Source organism: Vidua macroura, chromosome 13 (assembly GCF_024509145.1).
Source record: "Vidua macroura isolate BioBank_ID:100142 chromosome 13, ASM2450914v1, whole genome shotgun sequence".
NCBI lineage: Eukaryota > Metazoa > Chordata > Aves > Passeriformes > Viduidae > Vidua > Vidua macroura.
In genome coordinates this window covers 11453691-11478537 of record NC_071583.1, presented here as the reverse complement: position 1 = coordinate 11478537, position 24847 = coordinate 11453691, and the positions used below count along the sequence as shown (strand labels likewise).

At 41.0% G+C, this 24847-nt stretch overlaps 2 protein-coding genes across 2 annotated transcripts in view; one reads left to right on the top strand and one right to left on the bottom strand.

Moving 5' to 3' along the window:
* Positions 1-23509, bottom strand: part of KBTBD12 (kelch repeat and BTB domain containing 12) — a 29847-nt gene extending 6338 nt beyond the window's left edge. Inside the window, exons 1-4 of the mRNA XM_053989257.1 lie at positions 21929-23509; positions 20699-20969; positions 17404-17554; positions 6679-6876 (exon numbers count right to left, since the gene is read on the bottom strand). Of these exons, the coding sequence (XP_053845232.1) occupies positions 6679-6876; positions 17404-17554; positions 20699-20969; positions 21929-22998 (1690 nt within the window). The 5' untranslated portion in view covers positions 22999-23509. The remainder of the gene's footprint in view (positions 1-6678; positions 6877-17403; positions 17555-20698; positions 20970-21928) is intronic.
* MGLL (monoglyceride lipase) overlaps positions 6621-24847 on the top strand; it is a 101647-nt gene continuing 83420 nt past the window's right edge. Inside the window, exons 1-2 of the mRNA XM_053989258.1 lie at positions 6621-6703; positions 6989-7112. Coding sequence (XP_053845233.1) covers positions 6686-6703; positions 6989-7112 — 142 coding nt within the window. The 5' untranslated portion in view covers positions 6621-6685. The remainder of the gene's footprint in view (positions 6704-6988; positions 7113-24847) is intronic.

The window sequence follows — 24847 nt, the reverse complement described above, 5'->3', positions numbered from 1 at the left end:
TGGGATTCACCCAGCTGCTTAAGCTTTTAAAATCTTTCCAGATTTTGCCTGCTCTTCATGGCCAAGGCCTCTTTCAGGCACAATCTTACAAGCAGGTGATAGCAGGATCACAGGTTACAGAGGCAGCAAGTCAATGCAATATGAATTTGTATGGGTAAAACCAGCAAATCAGAGTAAGAGCTATTTGGCTCAGCCTATCCTGAAAGATTGTTTCTAAATGCCTTACAATAGGCTCATATATAATTTATAGAAATAAAACATGTTTGGACTGTGCATGGCAGGCTGTTTTGAACACAGTAGATGTCATACATGGCTACAAGCCATGTTTCTAAATAACCTATTGACCTTCTCAGCAATTAATTAAAATGCATTAAAATAGCTATTAATCATTAATTAACCCTTTATAAACAATAAATGAGCCTCAGTAAGAAGCAGGACTGAATAGCTAATACCACTTCCAGAGAGTGAGAAGGTCAAATTTAGATGTGAAATGAGCAGGTGCTGCTGCCCAGCAATTCCCCTGACCTGATTTGGCCTCATTTATGGCAGCACATTTCCAGCTAATGAGCAGGGTAGATGAGCAGCCCTCCTTGGGCAGGCAGCATCTGCAGAGGTCTCTCCCAGTGCCAGCAGCTCATGCTGGTGCTGGGGGAGAAATTGGTGAAAGGTCAAGCTGCATTTTTTGGGGTGGGTGTGGCTTGTGAGCTGCAGAGGCATGGCAGTGCCTGCAGCCCTGAGCAGAGTCCTGTGCTGGGCAAAATACAGGGGCCCTGTATCCCTTCCATGGGTGGGAATATTTATTCTAATGGCAACAACTGTGGGCAGGAGAACTTTAATTATTCATCTGTGCACACTAAATTTTAACAGAGGGAAACAAACAGTGCTGCAGATAAGAAGCAGCCCGGGGTTTGAACCTTTGCTTTATTTAGCTGGGAACATGGGAAGGTGCTGGAGAACCAGGTTTTGTTCCAATCTCTCAACCCCCAAGCTTCACAAGTGCAGTATTTACTGTGCCAGACTCCTTAATATGTCTATATTTAATTCCAGTAATGTTCCATAACCACTATAATAAAAAACAAGCACTAGAATGATTCTCCATCTAAATCATATAATGGAGGAGACTAAGGGGAACAACTTTCATGGGAGATTAGTCAAAATAAATAACTATTAAGCTAGTCCACTATTAGGAGTGGGCAGTGTGGAGATAAAAACTCATTAACTCAGCTGGAATATAGTAATTACTACATAGTTCTGCACTGCTGCAAGCAGAGCTACTTTTATTCCAATGCAAGGATTACAGATTATGTAAATGAGGAAGAATAGACTAGAAAATTAATCCATTGTAATTTTTTTTTTTTTTTAAATCAAAATTAACACAGGTAGTAGGACTCTGTATCATTGTCACCTATCCTGGGTAACAGTTGTAAGCACAAAATAATTTAGATTCTTTCACGTCCATTTCATAGATATTTCTTCTCTTTTGCCTTCCTCTGGCCGTAACACTATTCAAGTGAAAAATTAATTTCTACTTGATATGAGTAAATAAAACTGGATTAAGCAGCTCTGGTCCCACATGAAACTACACACATTACAGAAGTTTTCAACATACATGGTAGGGAAGCAGTACATTCATCTCCTCTGCTCTAAGCTGCATAGGAGGGAGATGGCAAAACTGCCAGTTCAGAGACAAACAGTTCCACAACAAGCCCCATTACCTGATGAAATTATAGGACCTTTTAGGGGATATGTGCTGCTAAGAGCAGTTCTATTAAACATTTCATAATTTGCACTGAGGTGGTTGTACCTGTACTTTGCACATCAGCTGATGTCACATGGATGACAGTATCACACTAAAGGTGGCATTTTAATTAACATCATAGAATCATGTAGGTTGGAAAATCCCTCTAAGATCACCAAGTCCAACCATTAGCCCAGCACTGCCAAGCCACCACTAACTCATGTCCCTCAGTACCACAACTACATGGCTTTAAAAATCCTCTGGGGATGGTGATTCCACCACTGACCTAGGCAGCCCATTCCGGTGCTTGACAGTGCTTTTAGTGAAGAAATTTTCCTTAGTATCCAACCTAAACCTCCCCTGGCACAACTTGAGGCTGCTTCCTCTTGTCCTGTCACTTGTCACACCTGGGAGAAGAGACTGACAGCCCCCACCCCTCCATCTGGCTACAATCTCCTTTCAGGTGTTGTAGATCCATGAGGTTCCCCCGAGCCTCCTTTTCTCCAGGCTAAACACCCCCAGCTAGTGCCAAGGAGACTTGTGCTCCAGCCCCTTCCCCAGCTCCCTTGCCCTCCTCTGGACACACTCCAGCACCTCAATGTCTTTGTGTAGTGAGGAGCCCAAAACTGACCCAGGGTTTGAGCTGTGGCCTCAGCAGTGCCCAGTGCAGGGGGACAATCACTGCCCTGGTCCTGCTGGCCACCCTATTGCTGACACAGCCAGGATGCTTTGAGTTAAAAAAAAACCCAACAGCTCAGCTCTGGATTTCAGTTTCTTTCTTTCAAATTTATGAGAAAGCCAGCTGGACCAACATCTATAGCCTGAAACTAAAGCTACAATCCTCAGCCACCAGATACAAGCTACAAGTGACAATGACAGCAGATGACATGATCCCAGCAAGCAGGCACACACCTTTTCTTTCATTACTTTCACTAGAAACACATTTATAATACTCAGAAGCAGTCAAAAAGAAAGGGAACCTGATCTGGCAGGCATTTTATAAGGGCATAATCCTGCATACCTGAAGAGCTGCTTCCCCCTCCATCAGGGAGCCACACTAATGAGGCTGCTTCTGCTGGGCACAGGCTGATGTCAGTAGCTGTCAGCCTGTGCAGCTTGACAGGTTTTTGTTCAATGAAAAGAAAATAAAACATGAACAAGAACACTGTACAGTCAGGCTGCAAAGGTTTGATTTAAAATCCACAGTTACAGCAGCAAACATGGCCGTATTTTAGCAGAAATCTAGCTGGCACACTGAGCCCTGCTGAATGTTCATACTAGGGGCAATGTTTTCACTCTGTGCTGAACTATAAACTAGTGGAAAAAAAATTAAACATGTGTGATTATCTTGATGAATGGTACAACAGTGTTAGAAAATGACAACATTTGTGACACAAGGCTTCATGAGCTGGAGCTGAGACAAGCAGGTTAATGGCTCCTGTTTACCATAGAAGTTTTAGTAGAAAATGGGCTAATTTGTATAAACAACTGGCCAACAGATGAAGTTTTGCAAGTCTTGCTACGGAGGAAACAGATTCAAAACAAGAAATTGGTATTTGGGTACTTATGACTGTAAAAACACACAACAGTAATCAGCTAGTAATAACAATACAGAAGTCTCTCAGGTGTTTGCATCTTCAAACCAAACACCAAGTTCTTGATGTGCTTGCCCTAGGTAAGCCAAGTTAAAATCCCTCACATCCTGATTTAAACATGAAGCTTTAAGAGAAGGAGAGCTCCTCTGAATTCCTTCCTGCTCCTTCAGAGCAGATATAAAGCACCAAGGATCTGAATCTCCCTCTGAAGTGTCTGTGGTTCTCCATCTGCTGCAGGGAGGCTAGGGTTACCAAGGTCTCAGTGTAGGCTCTACACAGAAGTGTCTAAGCTTCAGCTGAATTAATCCCCTTTCTTCTTCCATGGCCAGCTTTGAAAAAGCTTCTAACTTGAGCAAGCCTCAGCAGGAGAAGCCTTACAAGTTTTACCAACATATCTCAACATTGAAAAATATTTCTTGCAGTTCAGAGGGAGCTTGAACACACTTTGGAGTTCAGTCATCTTCTAGGAGGACTCTTATTGCTACTGTCAGCTGGCCAAGCCGACTTCCCTCTTGAGTAGCTGAAGATTTTCTTCCTTTTCTCCTGGGGATGATGTTAGGGCTGCACTATTTGTCTTCACTTCAGGCAGAAAAGGACTTGTGGTAGGCAATGCATATGGAATGGGAATCCTGCCATCACAAAACCTCAGTTGTCACATGGGACACAGGAAAGATGGTAGGTGAGCAGTACTCCTCCTTTCTTCCAAATTTAGGGCCCTTTAAGCAGTTAACAACTGCTTTTCAGCTTTGGCTACAGCATCTCTGGGTTCTAATGATCCACTTAGGTCTATACACATGCAGGAAGGCATATAGAGCATGACACATACCAGTAAAAAATTAACATGCAACAATGTCTTTGCTAGGTCAACTTCCTGCAGGATCAAGAGTGGGTTTAAACAAATGCAAAGGCAAGTGAAGGCTGAAGAGATTGGGACAGATCTATACTATACAAGGGGTTCGTTTCAGCCCTATAGGCTAAGACTTCAATTGCAGCAGTGATTTTGGTTTATTTTCATTTTCTTTCTTTGCTGTGCTTATTCTTGAATGATCACAGCAGTCCTTTGGCATTCAGCAGGCAGAAAACCCAAAGACTACAGCTGTGCTTCCAGCTTGTTCCAAGAACTCCAACTGGATGAAAATAAATTACAATGTTTTGTAAAATTGGAATATCCTCTTTCAGTCACATCCCTCACAAAATCAAAGTGACGTGCCAAGAAGCCCAAAACCAAACAAACATATTCTAAAATAATACTATCTTCTACTAAAGCAGCAGGAGCACATGCTGTTCTGTACCTTGAAGCTGCTGAGCAGCTATAATTGTGAAAGTGCAGAGTCAAGTCACCCTCCCCAAGCTCCCATGTGGCAGTAATAACCTCTCTCACTCCAAGGAGTGCATCAGGCCAGAGCCCTTTCCAGCATGCAGAGAACATGTGGCCAGGGAGAGAGGCCAGCCAGGTGACATCTCCATGCTCAGCTTATGGCCTCTGCCCATCCTTGTCTTGATGGTGGTGGCTAGAAGCTGTTCTTCTGACCATTTAGAAAGCCCTTTTCCTGTACTAACTTGGAAGTCACATTAAGAAGCATGTGTTTAAAGCACAGGTTTTTCTCAACTCCTAAACTATGTGGTTACACTTGATTTGACAGTGAGACTCTTATTTTGGCTGCCTTGTTAATAACTGCCTAACAGCACAACTACACACTACTTCTTTACTGGTGTACAGAATGCACATGTAGGGGGTCAGAATTCAGGTTGCACAGGTAACTGCAAAACTGGCATTTTCTAACTTTGACTTCTTGTTTTCCAATCTAAATAACACTATTAGTACAGAGGAGTTCTATACATAATGATACAGATTACAATAGTAGAGGGAGGAATCAGAACCCCATTGAGCTAGCATTATACAAATATACAAAAGACAGCCTTCTTGAAATGCACAGGAAGACTTTCAGCCTCTCCCAGAACAACCACTTTTTATACATGACTCAGTGACAGAAAGTGGTGGTATTGTACAGAAAGTGTTTTTATGGCTCTGAAGTTACCCTAGTCAGAAAATCTCATATTAATCTGTTAGTCATCTGGAAAAAAATTGCTTAATTTTTTCAGTGCTAATGATCAGAGTCATCAAATTGTATAGGGTGGAAAAGACCTTTAAGATCATCCAGTCCAACCATTAACCCAGCACTGCCAAGCCCACCACTAAACCACGTTCCAAGCTCTTCATCTACATGTCTTTTATATCCCTCCAGGGATGGTGACTCAACCACTTCCCATGATTAGCCTTTTGAAATTTTTACCCACTAACTTTAGGCTCTTTCATAATGCTGCTGAGAAAAACACATCTAGAATGGCACAAGGTTTGCTATGGAAACACAGTGATTTGTCATAAGCAAAATTTCTGACATCACAGAACTTCCATCAGCGATGACATGAGAAGATGCCAAACAATAGTTTTTAGGAAGCAGCTTCCCCAAACAGTAGCAAATGAAAGAAATAATTCTAGAATAACAGCAGCTTTAAGTTTAGAGGTTGTTATACAAGTAAAACTAATGAGGAGGACATGTGTCCCAGTGATACCATGCTACCATTCCTGGTCAACAGAGAGGCTGACATGACATTTATTAGCAGTGAATAACTGCTATTACTATCTGTGCTACTGCTTTCTCCTAGAAATGAATTCAGGGTGGCAGCTGTATGTAGCAGGATCATTAAAGTGTGCTTGTTTTGCAATCCTTTGCATTTATAATGAAAAAAAATAGGTTATGTACACTGGAGATCTAGATAAAGCTAAGCAAAGTTGGAAGGAAGAAGACAGGTGTCCTTGGGGCTAAGATTATTTAAAATCACCAGATCTGCAACTTTAGTCTCTTTGTAGCTCAGTTCCCTACCCATGGTCCTCATTAAGTACACAAGTTTTTCAATGTTGATTACAAAGAGCACGTAAGTAAGTAGGCAGAGTGAGATAACATGGCTAAGGACTGAGGGACAGGGCCTTAATCTTCAACAAATACACCCAAGTTCTCTAATGTCCATAAAACCCTACACTCCTCATTTCTGTGACTCTAAATGTAAATCCAGAATAATTCTGCTGAGGTTTTAGATTTGGACAGGTTTAGAAACAGATTACAAGCATCCTTAAATTTTTGTGTTTTGTTAAGGAAAAAAGCAAAAGTCAAACAGAACCCAATTCATATTGACATTAGGAGCTGGCAGTCCAAAGGGCAGAATCAGCTCTGTGACTCCAGGGCATGCCAGTGCCACCTGACAGGGCTGATCGTTCATCAGGTCAGTCTGTGTCCAGTGAAACTGATTTTAACTACACAGAGAATGTTGGACTCATTTTAGTACCTGCTCCATGAAATCCTCCACAGAGGTACAGCTTCCCTTCCACGCAGCCTGCGCTGGTAGAGTTTGTTCGTAAGGAGAGGAGGGGAGAAGGCATAGGGGGTCCATCCCTCCAAAAGTCTCCATCAGGGTTATAAATCTCCACTGCATCAAGACATTTCCGTGTCTGTCCTCTGTCATAACCAAGGCACCCAATTCCTCCTGTAAAAGATACATAGGTCAAATGTAGCAGTCCCACACTCTGCTGTAAAATACATTGCTGGCTGCATTTTCTTTTTGCATCTTCTCATTTCCCACTCTTTCCTCTTTGCAGCTTCAGAAGTTTGTGAGAACACAAAGCAGAAGCTACAGCACGTTATCCACAGACACCAAAGCAAGATCCTTTCTGAAGTGTCGTATCAAAGGAAGGACAAGCAGAATGTCTTCAAAACACAAAGGTATTTTGTTTTGTTTTTTTCCCATATGTTAGAAATTATCATAATTATTTGTTCTATTTGCTGCGCAAATTGCAATGGATCAAAACCTATTTTTCAAATACCATTGTTGGATTCGACCCTCACACATTACCAACAATTATTTGCATTTGTTGGTTAGTTTTCTTCAATAAAAGAAACTTATTATACCTATCTCTTATGGCAAATTACACCCATCTCTTAAAGCAAATAAAATTCCAGTAACAAACCCATCCAACACACAGGAGAGCCAGCTGAGTTATTAGCAACAAGCCCTGCTGTTGAGTGGTTAATTAGGGTGCTTGAAGTCAGTATGCAGGACTGAAACAGATCCCAGTTTCCTTCTGCTGGGACAGGCTGCAGATGTACCTGAGATCCCTGTGCACACTGGAAACACTGTGCCCCGATAGTACTTTGCAAACTCTGCCTTGGCAAATCCCTTCCAGTGATCAAATCCACATTTTGAATTTACAGCCTTTGGTTCTTGGGAATTCATATGCTGACGTTCCCCCGTGCAGGTTTTCCCATCTGTGCCAACGGACACAATACCCTGTAATGAGCACTGCTGGCGTTCTTTTGTGCATGTGTGTGTTTGTGACTACTTTTAAACACAAAATGGCTGCACTAGGCAAGCCATTTCCACATGAAGGCTGGCATTCCAGATACACGTGTAGGGCTGCTCAATTGTGCAAATACAAAATGCATTGTAAGCATGTAATTATGCCCTTGCATATGCAAAGGGAAAAGACTGCAAGTGCAACCTGTGCTGGTTCAGCTGCTTTTAAAATATATTGTCCCTAGTGCTGTTAAGCTGATCTGTCAGAGAAATGAGCCCCTAGTGCTACAAGTTGAACTTGTGTGATTTTCCATCCACCTCTTAAAATGGACCATGTTATTTTTTTAAATCTCTTGTGCATTCTCCAAAAGTGTTTGGAAGAGGAAGCTCCCTATAAATGGGGACTGCAATGCTCCAAATTTGCTAGCACTGTGTTCCTGATTTGCATTTTAGAGTCAGGCAAAGATAAAATCAGTTAAACCTGCACCAGAACAGCAAAATTAGACTAAAATTCAGTGTCCATTATCATCAGCAGGAAATTTTCCTCTGGCTGAAATTTAACAGTATTTTATTTCATTCAATATTTGAAATTGAAAACCTTCACCGAGTTTGGTTTTCATCTCCCTTTCCAGCACAGAGAACCTTTACTTGCCTCAATACCCACCAGCAAGGTTCTTGCAGTGTGTACTAAATACCCCTTAGTGTGTGCTTACACAAGGCTGGCATCAAAATGTGTTCAGTATTAACGCCCTCAGTTAAAGCAGCATTTGCTCTGATGGGCTCCTCCTCTGAGGCTTGATTCACCTAAGAGAGCTGAGGTACAGATTAACTGTGGTCATGGGATTTTGCTAATCATTTCCTTGTCAAAAAGGGAAGCATCATCCTGCTGAGCCTTTCTCATGATGGAGTCTCACTGAGCTATTCCTTGGGGTATTTCAGAATTCAGACATTTACTTACTGTATTGTTCTTTTCACCAGAAGCATTATCCTCTCCTGTGCAGACTTTTCCACTACTCCTTAATGCCTCATTAAAGAGGTGACACTCTTAGGACAGGACAATGTTCCCCTTAATTTATCAAGAAAAATTTAAAGAGCTAATCAAATTTTTAAACTGATAAGGCTAATTAATTGATTGCTTATCTCACATGGTTTCTGATTGCACAGCTTCCATTGGCAGATTCATGGAATACAGCATGCACGACAATTTGCCACCAGTCCACAGACTGCAATGTAATGCAGAGAGATATTCTCAAGGCAGTTTTAACTGGGAACTTAGAATATTAAAACTCCCCACAGACAAAATTAACCCTTTCAAAATACATCTTTATGGTGCCAAAGACAGATGGCTGTTGGTTGTCTAGCTAAATATTTTAAAATTAGCCCAGTTGTTACTGTACCCCACTGAAGAATATGCACTCGCCCAAAAGAAAAGTCTTCATGTGAAAAATGAGAGGTTCTTTTTCAGTCAGAGGAATAAATGGTACCAGTTAGGGAATGCATGCAGCATGTCAGAAACCAATAACTCAGCTGATTGCCTTATTATTTCAAGCAGGGAGGGGGAGGTGAACAAAATGGCCCTGAAATTTCCTAGAAGCATAATAGCTGTTTATTTCTTACTGTGGTTTTATTGTCATTTTCTAAATAGAGAAACTGTGGGGTAAGGTAATGTCTGTTAATGAAGACATTCAGCTGCCAGTCCAGGGGATCCACCACCAAATATATTTCCTGTATAGTTATTAGAAAAGTAGTTTTCCAGGACCTATTGGTGCATCTTTTCAAAAATTTACATGTTTTCAAGCATTTATGAAACCTTCACAAGGTGGTTTAAGCAACTTATATATAGCATCTTTTAATCCTGTCTTTATCAGAGACAGTCCTGAAGGTACAAAACATTTCCATTTTATTTAAAGCCTGCACAGCTATTTCAGCTAAATTCAATTTCATATTCAATTTACAATAGCAAAACTAAGTTCTCAGCAAATAGAAAGGAAGAAGGAAAATCAGAGGGGAGTAAAATTGAATTTTCAAGCTTAGAAGAAGAGCATTATGGAAAACAAGAAATCATGAACTTCAACCTCCTCTCTTAAAGCAATTTAACACTGAAATGTTGCTAACAAAGGAACTGAGGATATCAGACTCTCTTAGCACTGTTTTTCTGTGTCCCCAGGTGCAGTAGTTGAGAATTTCTCCTGTGAGAAAGTCTATTTTTTCCTCTATGGAAATGGATGTCTCAGGACTCTTTCCAAAGAACTGAATACAAAACCCAACAATTTTTAAAAAGTCTCAAATTTAAATCAATTCACATCTACAACCAGGTGGAGGAATCTCACATTAACCAGGCTGTTCATAATCTACAATGTCTATACCATGCAAGATTTCAAACTGGCAGAAAAAGCCCCCTTGCTACATCAGACAACTCTGGCCACTTTCTGCTCCATCACTCAATCCAGATCATCCTGTCCCACTGGCTTCTTTATTCATTTTTATGAAACCATCAGGAATGCAAGTGGAGACATGGAACTATAGTTAAGACTGTCTTTATCTCAGGTTCTCTGGATAGAGCAGCTTAAAAACTGAGCTAATGTTCTGCTCCTACAGGAGCCTCTACATAAAATGGGGGTGACATTTTAGGAGTAAAGGCAAGGTGCAGATGAGGGCATAGGGGTTTAGGTCATTTGAGGGACACTCCTGTGCCAAGTGATCCATCAGCAGTACATAGTGTACTTGAGATTGTGCCTTAAACCACCCAAAACCATAGATGGGGTCAGTAAAACACACCTGGTCACAGCCTCCTGGCAGTCCCAGCAGGTGTGCCAAGGGCAGCAGTGTCCATTTCCAGGCCCATGGTGTGGGAAGGGTCCTTTGTTAAGCCATACTCATGAACAGAGCAGGTGAATTCAACCCCACCTGGTTCAGTTCTCTGCCTAAAGCTCAATTACATGTCCTTTGTGCAGGGAAGATGGATTTCTTACTGGGAGTTTTAAACATTTCTATCATTATCACACTGATCATACAAGAAGATTGAATCCCAAAACTCAGTCTTCCCACCCCTTACAAAACACACCCTTTCAACACTTCAGGCTTTTTACACAATTGGACTTTTCGTAGGAGATATTTCAGATGCCACTGAAGGGCTAAAAAAACCCCCAGTGAAGCCACCTTTGTGTTCCCCAACCCATTAATGCTTGAGAGTTCTCCATATCACACTTGGATTAGTCTGCAATTAGACATACTTTCAAGGGCATTCTATAAGCAGTGGTACTAATGGACTTTAAATTTAACATGAAGCTCCCTTAGTAAAATAAATATATAAATAAAATGCTTGATCTTTATTAAGAAGTCAGGATAAAGAAGACAAGCCTTTGATGCAAGGAGGCAAGGCAGGGCAGGTGATGTGATTAGCACACCATCAGCATTTCAGTGAGGCACAGTTCTGTGCCGTGCTCTACCCACACTCTGCTGGTAGCTGGCTGAAGGCAAAGCAGCCAGCTTGGGCTGGGTTCAGCTGCCTCTCCCTTACCCCACACTCACTGGAGAAGGCCAAATGCAGTTTAGAGCCACATCAGCCTTAATTACAGCACAGCCTCCCAGCACTTGGGGGGAAGGGCTATAAATGATGGTGAAGTGGTAAAGAGTCACTGTCAATAATTAGTTCAGCAGGTGCAAAGGCAATAACTGCTTTAAATGCCCTGAATATTTCTATAGGAGTGAGCCTGACATGGAGTTGAGTTACAAGAAATAGGGACCATTCCAGCATGCACTGACTTCACCCATGTCACTGACACAAAGCAGGCACTGGCACAGAGGATTGCACTTCTAAGTCTCATCCACACCAAGCTCTTATGGAATTAAATTTGCCAGGCAGCCAAGCCCAACAGTGACAATTTCTTTTCCTCCAGGAAAAGCACACAGACATAAGTCTAGACTGCTCATTGCATAGACAGGATGGTTGAACAAAACAGCACCCACAGGAGGCTGGGGGTCCACACAGGACTGTGCCCCATTGAGACCACCAGAGTCACACCACATAGTTTGGTTCCCCCACCAACAGACACCTGAAATTAGACATGCACTGCTGTCCCTCAGACAGGGCAGTGTATCAGGGAACAACAAGAGAGGAGCTGTTTCCAGAGGGAGCTTGAGCCAGCTCACCATGAGGGCACAGCTGCACAGAACCAGAGCTGGGCCATTGCAGGAGGCCCTACCAGCAGTGTCAGGCAAAGGCACAGAAGGAATTTACCCCTGTGTGTAACTGATGCTGCTGGACCTATGGGCAAAGGGGGTGGGTGGAGGCCCCAGGTGATGCTGCTCAGGATGATCAAGAGTTGTTAATGCCCTCAGGGTACTGACAGTGTTATTCTTTATCCTGTAACTGAGTCCTCAGATCACAGTACCAAGCAACATGTGCTCTTAGTAGTGCCTCTTTGAATTTTTATCAAAGGAACCTGGGAAATGGTAAAAAAAAAAAAAAAAAAAGTAATTCTTCAACAACCAAATGAAATCCAAGATTTGTCTCCTGTAAAGTAATTCATTATTAAATTGATCTCTGGAATGCACAATGAATTTAATAGTGCTAATCTCTTATGGAACGTTTCCCTTCATTACCAGCACTCAAGCTGAGTCTCAGTCATATTTCTCTCTCATTCTCTGCTAAGCAGGGCTGCATGGTAGAGAAATGAGGGAGCCATAAAGCAGCCCTGGCAGGCACTTCCAAAGATGAAACCAAGAAGCACTGTCATCCTTTGCTAACCCAGAGCACAGCAGATGAGGTAATGCAGCTTGTAGAATACACAAGGGCATAAGATTGATTAGAAGCAGGGCTGAAAAAACAGATTATCATCTTCCTAATCATGGTCAATCTTTTAGTTTTAGCTTGTTTTATCATAAAATGCCTTTTCTGACTTCCTTTGAAAATCCTTAAGTGTGTAGAAAACAGTTTCAATCTCAAACCAATTTATCTGCCTATTTTTGTTCCTTCCTGCACATGAACACTTTGGAGGCTGTTGCACAGGTATAAAAGCTCAGAATCAGACCCATAAGCTGCTACTTGTCAGAAGTCCAAAGCATATTTATAAATAGGCATGTTTATTTTAAAAGAAAGTGTTTTTTTAAATGCACAGTTAATAGTCAAGCATGAAAGCTAAAATGTCTCCTTCCAGCTCCTCCTACACACACTTTCTTTTCCAGAGAGACCCCAAAGTACATATTCAAGGAAGTATTTTGTGATCAAGACATTCAGTATTTAATTGAACCTCATTTAACTGTTTAAAACTTTTAAAAGATGCTTTCAGCAAGAACCCAGGGGGGAAAAGCCCAAGTTGTAAGAGGTAAGATGCCTGTCTGAGGAGGATAAACAAAAATTCTTTGGTTCCTAAATCTTCCCTACTAGGATTTCTCATCTAAGTCCTTCAATACATTATTATTTATGAAGCAGGAATTATACAGGATAAAAGCAACACATGGTTAAAGCTGTCATAGTGATACAACTTTTTTTTTTAACCAGTGACCTGTATTTCAGAGACACTAGTTCTACTGAGTGTGTTTTAACATAAGTAATGAATATGGCATTCAAATGGATTCATTTGGATAAGTGTTCCTAATTTCTATGTTGGCTGTGATAAGTTTTCAGAGAAGTAGCTGCAAAGGATATTTTTTAAGCAAGAGATTAAAATGCATGACCTTAAATAGAGCCCTCCCATCTGGTTTTCTTCCAAAAGTGTCTCAATTGCCTCTGTCATTAAGAGCACAATACTGCTCTTTCTTGGGCTCTCCAACAAATATAGTTATGTTCCTGGGAAAATATGGAGAGAAAGAGCTGAAACCAATGAAAAGAGATTAATAGGAGAAAGAATTTTGAGCCTTAGGAAATGCTGTTCATTTACTTATGAGGATTGTGTATGGTGTATAAATAGCATAAGATTCTCTAGGAACATTACACAACAAACAGTTATGTTGCAGGATTGCTTGTTAAGACACATGGTACAGGTTCCTGAACAATGCTATTACTCAGACCAAAAACTCTGATCTACTTCTCATTTTCCTTCCATCAGCTTGACTCTAAAATAACTCCATTCAAGTCATTAGGGTTTTACATGCTGGAGCTGGCAATTAGTCTGGGAAGGGTTTTTGGACAGTGACTACATACTCTGTGCTGTGCCAATAGGACTTTCCAGAAATTAACACTTCAAAGGCTAAGCATCAGATTCTGATCTGAGTGAGAATAAAATGATCTTAACACAACTGTCATCAGCAGACTACTTACTACAGATTTACACCTACATGGATGAGAACAAAAATTAGACTTGCCTATCAAAGAGTCTGCTACTTCACCTTATTCACAGCTAGTAGTCCATCAATTCTTTCTGCTCCATATTTATGATAGAAATTGCATTTATACATCACAGACATTAGATAAGATCAGCTTTCTCTGCAATGATTTTTCATGAATGCTCTAGAGTCCCTCAATGTCCTGACATCTGTGTAAGGGATCCTGCTGGAAAAAGCTGGCAACCTTACTTCATTTAAGGACTTTATTTTCAAGACTTTGGGGAGCCTACAGTGGTTTTACCACCCTCATGACAGTTGCTATTCTTTACTCTGTCACTATCAACCTCTATTGTTTCCATTCCCATTCTCTCCTGAACATCATCTCCATGATCAAGTGCCACATCAGCCAGATTAGGAACACTTTCACTGCCTTCCTCTCAATGCCGTGAACTGCCCGTTCCCATAGCTGGAGTTACCATCACAATTGTGTCCAAAGGGGAACTGGATCCACCTCACAGCCCAGCAGCCTGAGGACTCACAGGGTAACATGAACCTGTCACCACAGATAAACCATGGAATGAAGCTTTTCTCTGTGAGGTTTAATTACGGTTGGCAAGTGTGAGTTTACAGCTGGAGATGAGGCCGTGTGTGATGTCTGCAGAATAAGATGCCAGTATCATGTCTGTATCACTGTTTCCAGACAGAGATCATTTGGAAATTGCTTCATCACTTTGAGAGGGCTTGGGAAATGCTTTAATCTCTCCACAGAGTTTTCAGACTGTGATGACATTTAGCAACCACGTTGTCTTCTTAATTTTAACAGATAAATCTCCGTTTCCACCCATACTCTTGCAGGTGGATTTAAACCAGCAGAGTCAAAGGCAGAATTTGTTGACCAATCATTTTTGGCTCAGACTTGTCTTTCAATTAAAAACTTAGTTGTAATATTACTTGACTTCCCAACAAAACAAGACTTATGCAATTATATGTGTGGTCTATATCTGCATTTACATTATTTTCTCTACCTTACATAGCTTTTGTGCTTGTTGGCCAGTTTCAACTAAATTTTGCAGATTTATGGATGTTAAAGTTCTTACAAAGTTTGTGAAAACTGGCAGTGAGGAGGTTGTGAAAGCAGCCCAGACCTAGGTCAAAATGTCTTCTCTGCAACTGATATTCCTGCTACCTGATGGTAACTGATCTGTGTCTGCACTTGCTGCAGTTACACCTTGAGTGGGCAGAGTATCAGAAGGGAGGCAGGCTCAGAAATGTAATGGTAAAAATAGCCCAATCTTTCTCAAAAATCTGCTGCTTGGAGCAGCGTGTGAGCTTAGTTACCCTTGGTATAAATCACAAGCAGGTTTGTCCGTTACAGTGAAATTACCCCAGATTTACACTGTTAAAACTGAGAACAAACTCTGCCTTTATGAATGTTTAGCTAGACTTAGTGGCAAGAGTGAAGGGTCCAATGCAGCAAACTGTTAACCTAAGCATTAAGTGCACTGGTTCCCCTAGGAATAGGCTCAAATAAAGACTGCCATGGGAAGGTGTCTGAACCAGCAAAATGATGGAGACAGAGCAAAACCCTGTTACCACCCATGTGCAGATCAGATTGTAGCAAAGGTTTTCTCTCCCACAGAATTATTTGTATTGGCCAGCAGGTAAGAAAGTATTCAAGGTAGTTTTCAGCTCCCTGAATACTGCAGCGCTGGCTGCTACGCCAAGGTTTTTAGTTTTTTTAATTAGCAAAATGCTTCTGAAGGTCCATGAGACCATGAACTTTCTTCAATGCCATTTAAACAGGCATTTTTTGGATTTAAGGCTGTGTTTTGTGTTCAATCTGTACATTTCACTACTGTAATCACTCACATATGCTTCTTGCTTTGTGAGATTTTGAGGGAAGGTTTTGAAGTTTCCCCATTAGCCACTCCTTTTCCTTGTGCCAGTATCAGGCTTGCTGGGAAGAAGACTGTCAATTTGTTTTATCACATGCACCCCAAGGCAGCTGCTTTTTTTTGCTCCCTGACTCCCTGTGTCATCACAGCCTTCGAGGTCTTGATCTCGGAGCACTTCTTACTGAGACACATGAATGCTGCTGTTCTCTTCCCAGCTATTCCAGCTGCTTCTGCTGCCCCATTAGAGCATCAGTGTCAGTATAAATAATTATAGGTATTTAACCTTTTACAGAGCACAAAGTCTCCATGTTTTCAAAGCACCTTTGAACCTGGGCAGGCAACACTCTCATTATTTAACAGCACACTGAAATTCTCTATCACTAACCTTTGGCGATAATGACCCAACTTTCTGTTTGAAAAACTCACTTTTCCCTATGAGCTTCTTTCACCCTTCCTCCTGGTTGTGCCTATGGACCTCCCTCAAATCACTAAAGAGAAAGAAGTTTCTCTAAAAGAAGACAAATGCAGCATTAAAGCCACTTTCCTGTTCTGCTTCAAAGACACTTTTCCTGCATACCTCCCTTTCTGTATTATGAGCCAGAAGCAAACTGCTTTATCCCTGGTATGTAACAACCCAGACAAAGCCAGAACACCCTGATATAGGAGGTATATTAAGCTGATAAGACTGTAGTTTTGTGTTCACTTTGATAAGCTTGTAAGCAGGAGTAGTTTGAAGCAGAGGGGATTGAAATGTCCTGAGGTACTGATAGAATTGCTGCTTTCTTCATACCTAAAGCTGCCCATGAGACCATGGGAGCATGAAAGGGCATGAATCACTCACAGCCCACCTGTAGCTTGACTGGATTAACTTTTTTCCCTGTTTCTACAAGAACCTTCCAGTCATATATCTATCTACAATAAGATTCTGGGGCAAAAGATTTTGGAGTAGGTAGGAGATTATTGAACTCATTTGTACAAATTGTAAAACCTTTGGTCAAAGTACTGTTTTGAAACCAAAATCCTCAAAGGATTCTTAGCAAAAACTGCTAAGAAATATTTAGATTTTTTTAAAAAAAATCACTATGGTGAGGTAGGTGGAAGAGAAGTATTCACTGGGTTTTGTCAGGAGACACTCATGATGTTGGTTTTGGGAAATCAAAATTTTCTTTATCTTTATGCCTTTCCTTCATGATGCTGCATATATTCCTTAGCATTTCACCTGTGAAATGGTGCTTCAAAGCTTCTCTACTCACCTTTTAAAATTCATTATTATTTATGCCACACACTGACACCCCAAAGAAAAATATCTGAAAAAGTGAAGCATCTTAGTTTCACGGATCCAGAACACTATACATTCACATAATTTAATCCACATAAATTACAGAAGGAAGAAATAATGTGGGGAACAAATAACTTCAGAAAAATACTCTCCATTTAGCACGAGGCACTTTGTCCTACAGTACATAACAAAGGGTGAGATATTTCACTTCACAAAGGCAAATTGCTGGAAAGAAGAAAAAGTCATGGTGCTATCTGTTAAAAATCTGTTTCCTCTTACCCAAGACATAAATCTCCCCATTGACTACGGCTGTGCTGAAGCGGTACTTGGAGAACTTCATTGGAGCTCTTTCCATCCATTTGTCTTGGCCCGGGTCGTACCGAAACGTTCTGTTACTTAATCGATCCGGCTCCTCGTCAGGCAGATCCATCTGCATGAAATATGACAGCCATATAATAACACAACATTTGGAGCCCTCCACACATGCCTGCAGGCAATTAATCACAGCAGACAGCTCGGCAGATAAATAGCACAAACACATCAATTACAGCTGGGGGGGGTTGTACTCCCCAGGGTTTACCAGCACCCATGGCTGGGAGTCTGCTCTAGAAGGCAAAGGAATAAGTGGGTATCTACATCCTGCAGCAACAGAGCCAAGGATTTGGGTCTTAACAATACATTCAGGAGTAGGGTTAGGGTAAAGGTTCTCAGCTCTGGAAGAACATACCCCCTTCCACAAGGCTGCTGTACAGTCCTAATAATAATGAGGGAAAACCAGTCTGTCTTTTTTTTCCTGACAAATGTTGAAATCTCTTTCCAGTATTACTCAGACTGTACCATGAGTCTCAGTCAGGTACTTAGCTGGCCTTTCTCAGTCCTATATATATATATATTTGTATGTATGTATATGTATATTTATATATTTATATATTTATATATCTTATCCTAATAAACATTTACATATTTATTTAGTCAGCCTAACCACAGTAATGTTGTTGTTCAACAGCTGTAACTTCAATAGTTTTCATAATAAGCTCCTAACCCCCTCGCCATATCTTTGCTGCCATAACACTTTTTATACTCACTCCTACTCCTCTTGTTCTCTCTAATCTTCTTCCCCCTTCTCTGCCTGTCTTATACAATGCAGGGAATTCAGATGCTGTTTTCTGGGTATGACACCCTTGAATGTTAGCAGTGGGATGTGGAGGGAGGATTCTGAAATATTTTGGGATGAAAGTTTTCACATAGAGAGAGTGAGAAGGAGAGAAATACTTTGCTTGCTTGTGATGGTGTTACATATATCCTTGTTTTCTTGTTATTTTTCTTTCCCAAAAGACCTTTCCAACACTAATGTCATGGACAAGATAGTAGGAGGCAAACTAGAGAGTAAATATAAAGCCCCTTGGTTATTTCGTGTAAGTGCCCGGGGCATGTTCTTTCTCTGTGGTAAGTGTGAAACGCTAATTTATTCACTGAAAGAGGGGTATTTGAAAGCTGAGTATTTTCAGCACAGACTAAACATGTACTTAGGAGAAGACACCACTTGACATGCTGTAAATTCACATCCAACCTCATTTTTGGTAACGCTCTCCTTGGAGTGCACCCTGTTCTCTCAGTGTACAGAAAACATAACTTCCAGCAGCCCTTCTCTGTGTCTCAGGGGTCTGAAATCTTCCTGTCAGCCTCACCAAACACTTTCTTCTCTTTTAACAGCCCCCAGTTAGCAAGGCTGGAGTCAGTTTGGGTTTTAGCGCTGGCATCAGGGGCCAGACCAATGCTGAGCAGAGCAGCACTGCTGTGAGCGAGTCCTTGCCCTCCTAAGCTGTTATTTTATGTCCTGGCTTGACTTGTCTTGTCTTATTTCAATTACAAAGCCTGAGTGGGAAGGGTATTTTTCTCTGTCCTGTAATGGACACGTGCATTTAGGGCAGTCTGTCAATGCTGTTGTTAGTGTTTGTTCAGGACTGACAGAACATTCAGTGCTGCTCCAGCACAGGGACAGCCCCTGGCTTGGCCAGCTCATTGGCTTTCCCAGTGCAGCTGTGGTAACCCCACATATGCAATCACTGCATCTGACAGGGGGAAGATGGATGGTACCAGAAGAATTCAGCATTCTGTAGTGCTGGTCTTAAAGCAGTTTTTTGAGTACTTTAGCCAATTTATTCTGGTCTGTGCAGGTGCACCATAATCTTACAAAGCTGTGGGGTTTGGTCAACTGCTGTTAATCTGTTCATCTCAAACCTATTTCTATATAAACTCAGAGACCATGCATTGTTACTGATAGTACTGGTAGGCAGGTATCCACTTTAGGTGGGTTTAAAAAAAAATATTCTTGGCTCAATATTCCTGACTTGTGCTTCTAAGCCACTTTTCCCTCTCACAATCTGTTCTGGAAAAAAAGCTTCACAAAGCTGGTTGTCTGATTTCAACATCTATCTTTGTTATATGACATATCTTTCAGTTCAAGTTTTTATCACAGACAGATTGTTTCTACATTAAGTGCCTTTACATATGAGATACCCTTGCACAGTTGTTTCTGTATCAGAAATACTCTCTGATCTTTCTGTTGCCTCCCTGGGGACTCCTGCACTCAAAATATTCAAAGAGGTGGAAGTCTTGTTAGCTGACTGCATCTCACTTTTAAACACTTTAAACAGTGATTTATTTCAAGAGGACAGAAACCACCGAGTTGTGATGACAGTCTGAACATATTGCAACAAGGATTACAGATGCTCCACTTCATTGTCAAGTGAATGTGGGGCTTTTTCCTGAGCACTCAAATTTGAAATTCACCAAGCAATAAATAAAAATGGGCTGGACTCTGAAAAAAAGACATTTTGCACTGGGAGCAACTGGAGAGAGTGAGCAGTGCCCTTGACATCCATCTTCCTTGTAGCATAGCTCAGTATAATCCCTGTATTACTGAACAGGTATCTGTGGCCCTGCTGAAAATCCCTGTAAAAACTTTACATGGCCAAGCAATGCCACAGAAATAAATAAATGGATTTGTTAAAGGACTCTGTTTCCCAGAGAATGCTTTGACTTTTCATTTAAAATGTAATGTAATGAAAATCAAATAAATTAACTTTAATTAACCAAGAAAGCTTCCTGAGGAATCAAGGTGAACTTTAAATGTCATTTATGAATCTGTCCCTGAAGTGTACCTGTGTACACGCTTTTTGAAGACAGGGCACTGTTAAGGGTCCCTGTATGATTAAATGCCATTATTTATTATTTCTAGAAAAATTAAGAGGATGGTAAATAAGGAATAGAAAGGATGGAACCTATAATGACAAAGGAGATGTATTTTAAACTCTAGCCCACTTTCCACATCTCTGTGAATAAAAACTGCCCTTCCTGAAGTTGGTATTTACATTGAGGATGGCATAGATGGATATTATTCTTCTTCACCCTGTTTGGTTTTCCTACAGAATATGTTTAATCAGAGGAATGTGAGCAACTTATTCTTCTGTTATCACTGATGAATTTTCCCATGAAAAGAAGCACTGTAAAATTACACAACAGTTCTTGTTAGTGCACAAAGCAAACAAAGTAAATGGGCACAATTCTCAACCTGTGGTGTCCATCCACCCAGCACGTACAGCTTGTCCTTCACTGTCACCACCACGTGGCAGGCCAGTGGTACTGGCAGAGGTGCCGTGCTTCTCCAGGTGCCTTGCTCCATGGAATACTTCTCCACACAGTTCGTGACCAGGTACTGATTCTTCTCTTTCATTTGCCCTCCTATTACATAGAGGTCGTTGTGGGCAGTGCCCAGGGCGTAGAGCTCACGGAGCTGAGTGGTGCACAGACTGTGCCAAAAGTGGTTTCCTCGCTGGTGGTATCTGTAGGAAAACCCACAGCTGTAAATGCCCTGGTTCAGCCAGGTCCCATCAGCCTGTTTGGAAACATTACCCCCTTTAACTGTCAGTGTTTACTCAGTGCAATGACAAGAGGAGATCTCTCCTTCACAGAGAAATTATAAAATCGAGCCCAATGTTCAAGATGAAGCATTTTTAGTATGAGGAATCCTAGGTGTCCTTTCAAAGATATTTTACCTTAATTAAGGTAAGAAGTCACTTATTTCTGCATGTGCTGCTCAATCACAATTTCTTCTGAAATTAGTGGGAGCAGTGAGAACTCAACACTGCTGAAAAGAAAGCCACTTCCCCTGCCTCACTATGAATTTATTTCCTCAAATATAGGCATTTGCATTTGAAAATGCTGTCACCATTTAAAAATCTGATCTTTAATCCAGGAAATGTCTGGTTTTCTTTAAAATGTGTGCATCTGAAAAGGATATGAGTAAAAACAGAATGAGGTTTTTGAGCTATCTATCATTACATTTAATCTACGAAGCACTATCATCAACATCAACAAAGCATGTTTTCTCTGTGTTACTGGGCTCATTGGACCATCACTTGGCTCACTTCCCCCTGCTAATGACCTAGAAAAGAAGTATCCAAGGAAAATACTGAGATATCCAAGAAGTATCCAAGGAAAATACTGAGGGTAAAGAGAATATAAAACCTACATACATTGGTCTAATTGAGCTCATTTACTCAGAGATAGCACAAGAGTAACTCCTCATTCTTTCAGAAGAATTTGGTTGTATGTATATAACTTAGAGCTGTGAAAATAAGTTGTGACAAATTGATCAAAGTAGTCAAAATCTGTAAGAAAAAAAAATCAAGTAAAAAATGCTTTGTGTAATGGTCTTTTTTTTCTTTTTTTGTCCCCAGAAACATTATTTAGATTTAAATTTTTTAAAATAATTAGGGGATTTCAGACAGAGGGTACACACCTATAAATTTCAATGTTCCTGGTCCTTTGTCTAGACATTTTGACGGCGCTTGCCTCGCCTGCCACAATGATATCATTTTTCTCAGTGACAACACCAGTGCAAACACATCCCAAGCCCTCTCCATACTTCGGGGAGGAAATGAAGTACGTTTTTCGTGTCGCAGGAGCGTAACAAAAGCTGGCATCTGCATAGCTGCCATGCCTGGACCTGATGCCGAGGGAGTTGTTGCCGATGCAGAGCAGGAGATCCGTAGTCTCCATGCCGTATCGCAGGCTGAGGGAAGGGTGGCTGGACAGTTGGATGGCTTTCAGTGCTTCCTCGAACAAATCATTGCATTCTGAATTGCACAGAATAATTGTGTTCCTTTTCCGGGCTTCCACAAGAAAAGAGGGGCTGACAAGCACCAGTCTCACTTGCTTGAGGAGCTCAACAAGGTGTTCTGAACGTGACTCTCTGCTGTGCTTGACCCATCTAATGACGAGATCCAAAATGCTCTCCTCCCTGGAAATATTCAGATCATCTGATTTGATGAGAGTCAGCAGCTGGTGGAACTCAATCTCTAGTATTTCTTCCTGCAAGCTCACCTCAGCAAAATGCTGATACATGTATTTCCTCGCTTGGTCACATAAATCTTCCGCCCCGATGTGGTTTGCAAAGTAATAGATGCCCACACAGTTGGAAGCATCCATATGGTCCATCATGTACTTCTGACACATATTGCAAACCTCTTCCATCTGCATGAAGAAGGCAGCGAGGGCGACAGTCTGCACGTTGTGGCTGGTGAGGCGCAGCTCGGCGCTGTACACGTAGTGCAGGATCACCGACACGCTCTCGGCAGAGATGTCGTGCAGCACCACCTCCCTCTGCGTGCACTCTGCCAGGCCACACGTGAACATGGCTCTGAAATAGGCACTGAAGGCAGCCAGCACCACTTTATGGCAGGGGAATCTCTCACCTTCTGCAACCAGCACCACATCGATTATCTGTGTGGATTCCTTCATCCTCTTTACTTGCTCCAGTAAAGTCAAGCTGTGGCGCTGCTTTCTCTTCTCCTCAGGCTTGCGATCCATGGTTGATCTCCAAACTTCCTCTCTTTAAATATCTTCAGAACTAAAGGTCTTCATGGGGAATGTTTCTAGAAATAGAAGCATGATATTGTCCAATAAGAACAAACTATTGGGCACGTGAATGTTACTGTAATTACCTAAAGTTAATAATCTCTGTGGTGTAGTATGAATCAGTAAGGTATAAAAATGGTGCAAAATTATGGTGAGGTCTCAGGTTCAAGGCCTCCAAGACAAAATATAAGAAAAATCAACACTTCAAATGAACTTCAGTATTCAATACCTACCCCCAAATTCTGTGATTATTTAAAGACTATTACAGACTTCCTTCAAATCAGCCTTTTTCAACTGCCTTCTCCCTCTTTTCCCTGATCCTGATACAGAGCCTATAAAAATTGAGTTGAGAGAGTCAACGTAGTGTTGTGGGTAGAGGCAGCTTTTACCCCCAAAGACTGGTAGTGAAGTGGCAGGAAGCAACTTGGTCCAACTGGCCAGATTCTTTTCTCTCTCACACCAAAGCATAGGTCACTGGTTTCTACAAAGTTGCTACCAGTTTCCTTTGGAATAAATAAAGTAAATAGAGTAAATAAATTCAGTAAATAGAGGCCAGACATCAAGCTGTCCTCCTTCTTCTCAGCAGGATGTTTATGTGCTGCAGAGTCACAGTTTTGGTTCCACTCACTGCAAGCTCAAGGGTCATTCTAAATTAAATTGTAATTATTAACATGCTCCCTCCAGTTTTATTTATGGGGGGAAAAGGGGGGAAATTTGTGGTCTCATTTCTGTTTGTTTTTGGGTTGGTTTTTTTGGGGTTTTTTTTTTTTTGGTTTTTTTTTTGGTTTTTTTTTTGTTTTTTTTTTCTTTTTGAAAGCAGATCCTTTAGTGAATCTCTGTCTTTCTGCAGAATGTGAGGTACAGGTGTAGAATTTCAGTGGGAGAATGACATTTACCATCACTTGAGGGATACCAGTCCTTATCACAGTTTTTGGCTGTAATATGGTAATGAGACAGTTCTGTTTTAGAAATGCATTAAGGACTCATGTCATGAGTCACCAGTACATGAACAAGTCCTAAAGCTGTGGTATAACCATGTTTGAAACACACTGTAAACATGCTACAAAGTGCTTAATGAGACTGTTGAAATTAGTAACATTCCTCAGCAGCTTAAATACTTGCAGGATCAAGCGCTTGTATCACAGATTGAATTGGTTTTCTCAAATCCTGGCAGCACAAAGAGAATTCTTGGTTTCATTAAAGAAACATGCATCAACATACGAAAATGAGTATATTAAATTCCTTGAAATTCCTCTAAAGGTATTTTTACAAAGAGTCCAGATTTTTCTACAGATTTAGGTAGATAGATCTTTAAAAATATTACAGTTATTTCACAGGTGGAAAGGAAATCTACAGCTATATCACCAAACTCAAACCTGTACTCTTTTAGCTGTTGAGTTGTTTTTGGAACTAGTAGATTCCTCACTTTGAGTGCTAATTTAAAAGACAATCATGCTTGAAGATTGGCATTTCCTTGATTTGATTGAGTCTTTCCATATTCCAAATATGGAACCAGAAGCAACAAATCTAAGAAATGAAACTGGGTTATTACTAGATTTCAAAAATGAATTTGGAAGACTAAACATTAACATCTGGATGTGGGCCAGGCTCTGAGCTCTTCTTATGATACCTCTAAAATTCAATCAAAACAGCAAGTTTAGTACAAAAAAGACAGAGATGGTATTTCAAAATCTAGATTTTTTTTTTCTCTGTCTCCTTTGAAATTAAATACTGCATTTGAGAAAACATGGGTCTTAATCCTGTATCGACTGCCTCTGGAGCAAGCAGTCTTTACAGACAG